Consider the following 4,509-nt stretch of genomic DNA (forward strand, 5'->3'; position numbering starts at 1 on the left):
AACTCAGAAATCCACCTGCCTCTGCCTCCCAAGTGCTGGGATTAAAGGCGTGCGCCACCACCGTCGGGCTTCTTTAAGGGTCTTTCAAGATTAAACTTGGGTTTAAAGAAATCTCACTAGGGTCCCTTTGGAGCTATGGCTTAGGGGACAGTCACTGTTACCCCCCACCCCCTACATGCTGTGCTGGGATTGGGGGAGGGGCTAACACACTGAGCAAGGGAGACTTGGAAGCAGGTTAGAGACAGGGTGTGGTCAAGAAAATCTAGGGCTTTGGTGCCAAAGAGGGTTTTGTTTATTTTGTTTTATTTTACTTTATTTTACTTATTGAGCCAGGGTCTCTCTGTGTAGCAGAGGCTAGCTCATTGTGTAGTAGAGACTAGCCTCACACCTGCATTTCTCCTGACTCTGTCCTGAGCACCGTGGTTACAGGCCCGCACCGAGCCTGGCTGCAGACTAGCCAGCCCGGCCCATCCACCCTGCCCCACTGAAGAATGAAAAAATGGCTCCTCATTCAAGAACAGGGTGGGAAACCCATGTAAAGAGAAACTCCTTTCCCCACAGTCTCTCAACTAACCACAGTGTTTACAATTTGCTCTTTGCTCGGCTCTCCCTCTGAGTTCTGGCATGTGCATGGGGACAGCGTGGGCCTTCACAGCCCTGAGGCCTGGCTCTGATGCGCTTTCATGGGGCGATGTCCTCTGCTGCTATGGTCGGACTCCCTGAGCTAGGCACCTCGCTTCCCACAGGCTCACCACCTCAAACAGCCTCCGCTGGAGAAGGCCTCCAGAGAGCTGCAGCCTCCTGGTAAAGATACGCTCACAAGGGGCTCCTCCTACCAAGCTGCCCTTCACAAGGGGCTCCTCCTACAAGCTGCCCTTCAGCTACCCCTAAAAGGTATGGGCAGCAGATGCCAGGCTATGCACCTATGCCCACCCTATTGCAGGTGAGGGCAGTAACTGCGTCCTGTGATGACCAGGAATAGAAGGCACGATAGCTGGGGCTGCAGAGAGCGAGGTAGAAGGTGGCAGAGACGCTGCCATCCTCCCAGGGTGACAGAAGGCCAGTGATGGAGATTCTGCGGCTCCAGCAGCTTCGTAAATCTGTTAGACTTCATTTAAAAACTCATTTAGACTTCAAATTTAGCCACCAAAGGACACTAAACCTGTGTTCCGGGACCTTCTGAGCAGAGACTTGATGGGACATCCCTGGGCACACCTGGCCCTCACCTTCTCCATACCCTGCACCTGCCATAGCCAGTGGTCACCAGTGATGCAGGGCGCCATGTCAGGAAGAAGCAGTCCTGAAATTTGGGGCTACCACCTCGCTTGAACATGCTCATTCCTTTCAGAAATCATTGTGTGCTCAATTCAAGAGAGAGATTCCGCACAGTTTGGGAGGGACTCAGCATCTTTACTCACCAATGACACCCTCAAACAGGAGGGACCGGCCATGGCCCCACTTCTGCTTTTCCTGGAAGAGCCTGAAGCAGGCGCCAGGGCTGGCCAGGAGAAGCCGGAAGCCCTGTGTGTGGAAAGAAGGCACAGCTGAGCTCATGGATGTACATGCCGATCAGCCCCAGCCTAGCCCTGCCCCCAAACTCTAGAGGCCGCCAAGACAGGGCTAGAAGGCCTTACCTTCCCGTCTGGTGCAGGGACGAAGCTCAGAAACTCATCCACGTGGCCTACAGCCAGCCAGTCCACAAACAGCTCCACCGGTGGTTGCACCTTCTGGGCGTGGAGGAAGTTTCGCACCACTTGGGTAACTCTGCGGCCTCGAGACCTGGGACGGGGTTAGGAAAAGGCACCAAACTAAACACACAGTCCAGAAGACACAGAATGGCCAGATAGCAGCTCTCCGGAGTATCTGACTACAGAAGACACCCCCAGGCATAGTAACTTAGACCTAGCATGTCGGCATTTGGGAGGCCGAGGCAGGAGGGCTGCAAATTTAAGGCCAGCCCAGGATATAAAGTGAGTTCATGGCCAGCCTGAGCTACCTAGGAGGACTCTAATCTCAAAACAACATGATATTTTACAAAAAAGAAAGATAGTAAGTGTACTTTAATAATCTACCCAGCAGCCGGGCGGTGGTGGCGCACGCCTTTAATCCCAGCACTTGGGAGGCAGAGGCAGGCGGATTTCTGAGTTCGAGGCCAGCCTGGTCTACAGAGTGAGTTCCAGGACAGCCAGTGCTACACAGAGAAACCCTGTCTTGAAAAAACAAAACAAATAACAACAAAAAACCCCCCAAAATCCACCCATCATGGGTTCCAATTAATCCACTTAGCACAGGCTAGATGTGGTGAGTATCGACCACCTCAGAACGACTCATTCTCCTGGACGTGACCACTCCTCTGGTCACCCTTGGGACCACTCCTCTGGTCACCCTTGTCTTGGGTCTCACACAACTTAGGAGAGTTGGCTTATGCCTTTCATGCTGCAGCCTCAGTTTCCCAGGATGTCAGTGGAAAGGCCCACAAGACTGCCCCAGCAGGTCTCAGGACCCTGGTGCTTTCTGTTCATGCATTTGCCCCTACCCATCTTTTGCCTTCTGGCAAAGAATCAATAGCACAGTCCCGGGGGTCCCTCTCCAGATCCATTCCGGATCCATCTAACATTGGATCCTGTCTGTCCTAGTGGTTTTGTTGAACTTGATTATAAATCACTCTCCTTTTCTGTCATCAGCTGGTGTCACATGCAGAATACCCCACCTCTGTTTGGATGTAGGTGCACATGCACATGTGTGTGCGTGCATGCACAGGTGTGTGCATGCATGTGTGCCTGTATGTGTGTGCATATGTATGTATGTATGTGTGTGCATGTGCATGCATATGTACATGTGCATGTGTGTGCATACTTGCACAGGTGTGTGCATGCATGTGTGTGTGTGCATTTGCATACATGTGTGTATATATGTGTGTGTGTGTGTGTGTGTGTGTACACATCAAGGCTACTGTCTTCTCAACTTACAATTTAGTCAGTCCCTCTCCCGCTCTCAGGAAGACTCAACCTTAGTCCAGTTCACCCTAGTATGAACGAGCTTTGACTTAGATGCTAAGTTCCTTTCCACTCTCAGCGGATACCTTCTCTTATCTACCTTATGCCTGTTTCACAATCAGGACCTCAGTCTAGCCAGAATGCTCCATGTGTGTGACTCAGTCTCTCTGGGCCCCTTGTAAAGGAAAGGATTGAACTTAACAACCTGTTAGGTCCCTGTCCACTCTGGCCTGCTTCTGACTTCCCAGGGGACCCACAGGCAGTCTGGAGAGTAGCCCATCCCATGCAGGACTTCCCTGCTCAGCATCCCCGCCACCTCCATTAGCACCCAGGGCCTCTCACCCAGGCAGGTTGCCCCCGATGAGGATCCGCCCCAAGGGATACTCCTTCCCGTTGGCCACCACGGGTGGGCTGACCTCCAGGTTGCCAAAGGAGTCCAGGCCACTCACAGAACTGTCTTGAGGTTCCCGAGTCACATAGCCGAAATCTAGACCCTGGTGGGGGAAACTGAGTCAGGCAGAGGCAGAGTACCAGGCAGAGACTGACCTCATGTGATGGGCCCTCCCGTCAAGTCCAGGCCAAGGGGACCAGAGTCTGGCAGAGTCTGTACATGTGTATGTGTGTGTGGCAGGAGGCAGGGGCGGGGGACCTCTAGGCCTCAGTCTTCAGACTCTGGGCAGTGGTGGCCTTCCCTGGTGTCCCTGAAGGAATTCAGACATCGCTGAGGACCAGCGGGTACCTGACACCTGTTGGTGATCAGTTGGGGAGCTAGCAGACAGCCCAGCCCTTATGGAGCTGAAGGGGTCTCCCCTCCTCACTCAGGAGAGTTCACTGTGACTCTGTTATAAAAGGCAAGCCTATGCTCACAGCGCCACAGGCTCCTTCCCACAGGCAGCCATTGCGGTGACGATGACAGGCTTTATAAATGCCTGCGAAGGTTATTTCTGCAGTTGAGGAAATAGAAGCTCTGAGAGGGATTTAACCCTGACAACATCACATAGCGTGTGACACATGCACCCGCCCCCTCATCACCACCCCATCAGCAAATAAAAACACACAGTATGCTGTCACAGCTGAAGCACAAATAAATGCATATTTTAGCACAGCCTATCCCATGTAGAGTGTGGGACAGACTTGCAGCAAAAGGCCGTTCATTACCTCTTTACAAATGTCACCGGCCTCTCTCATATAGCCTGCTGTCACCCCTGCAGAGCAAGTGCTCCTCCCCGTGCTCCTCCCTGCACTCCTCCAAGTGCTCCTCCCTGTACTCCTCCAAGTGCTCCTCCCCGTACTCCTCCAAGTGCTCCTCCCTGTACTCCTCCAAGCGCTCCTCTCCGTACTCCTCCAAGTGCTCCTTCTTCCTGTACTCCTCCAAGTACTCCTTCTCCCTGTACGCCTCCAAGTGCTCCTCCCCGTACTCCTCCAAGTGCTCCTTCTCCCTGTATGCCTCCAAGTGCTCCTCCCCGTACTCCTCCAAGTGCTCCTTCTCCCTGTACGCCTCCAAGTGCTCCTT

The 4,509-nt window shown here is 53.2% G+C and overlaps 1 protein-coding gene across 1 annotated transcript in view; it reads right to left on the reverse strand.

Annotated features, from left to right (window-relative positions):
* Positions 1 to 4,509, reverse strand: part of Padi3 (peptidyl arginine deiminase 3) — a 28,359-nt gene that overhangs the window by 5,418 nt on the left and 18,432 nt on the right. The window contains exons 11-13 of the mRNA XM_031376953.1: positions 3,339 to 3,490; positions 1,635 to 1,779; positions 1,419 to 1,521 (exon numbers count right to left, since the gene is read on the reverse strand). Coding sequence (XP_031232813.1) covers positions 1,419 to 1,521; positions 1,635 to 1,779; positions 3,339 to 3,490 — 400 coding nt within the window. The remainder of the gene's footprint in view (positions 1 to 1,418; positions 1,522 to 1,634; positions 1,780 to 3,338; positions 3,491 to 4,509) is intronic.

This window comes from Mastomys coucha, unplaced genomic scaffold, assembly GCF_008632895.1.
Source record: "Mastomys coucha isolate ucsf_1 unplaced genomic scaffold, UCSF_Mcou_1 pScaffold18, whole genome shotgun sequence".
In the NCBI taxonomy this organism is placed as follows: domain Eukaryota; kingdom Metazoa; phylum Chordata; class Mammalia; order Rodentia; family Muridae; genus Mastomys; species Mastomys coucha.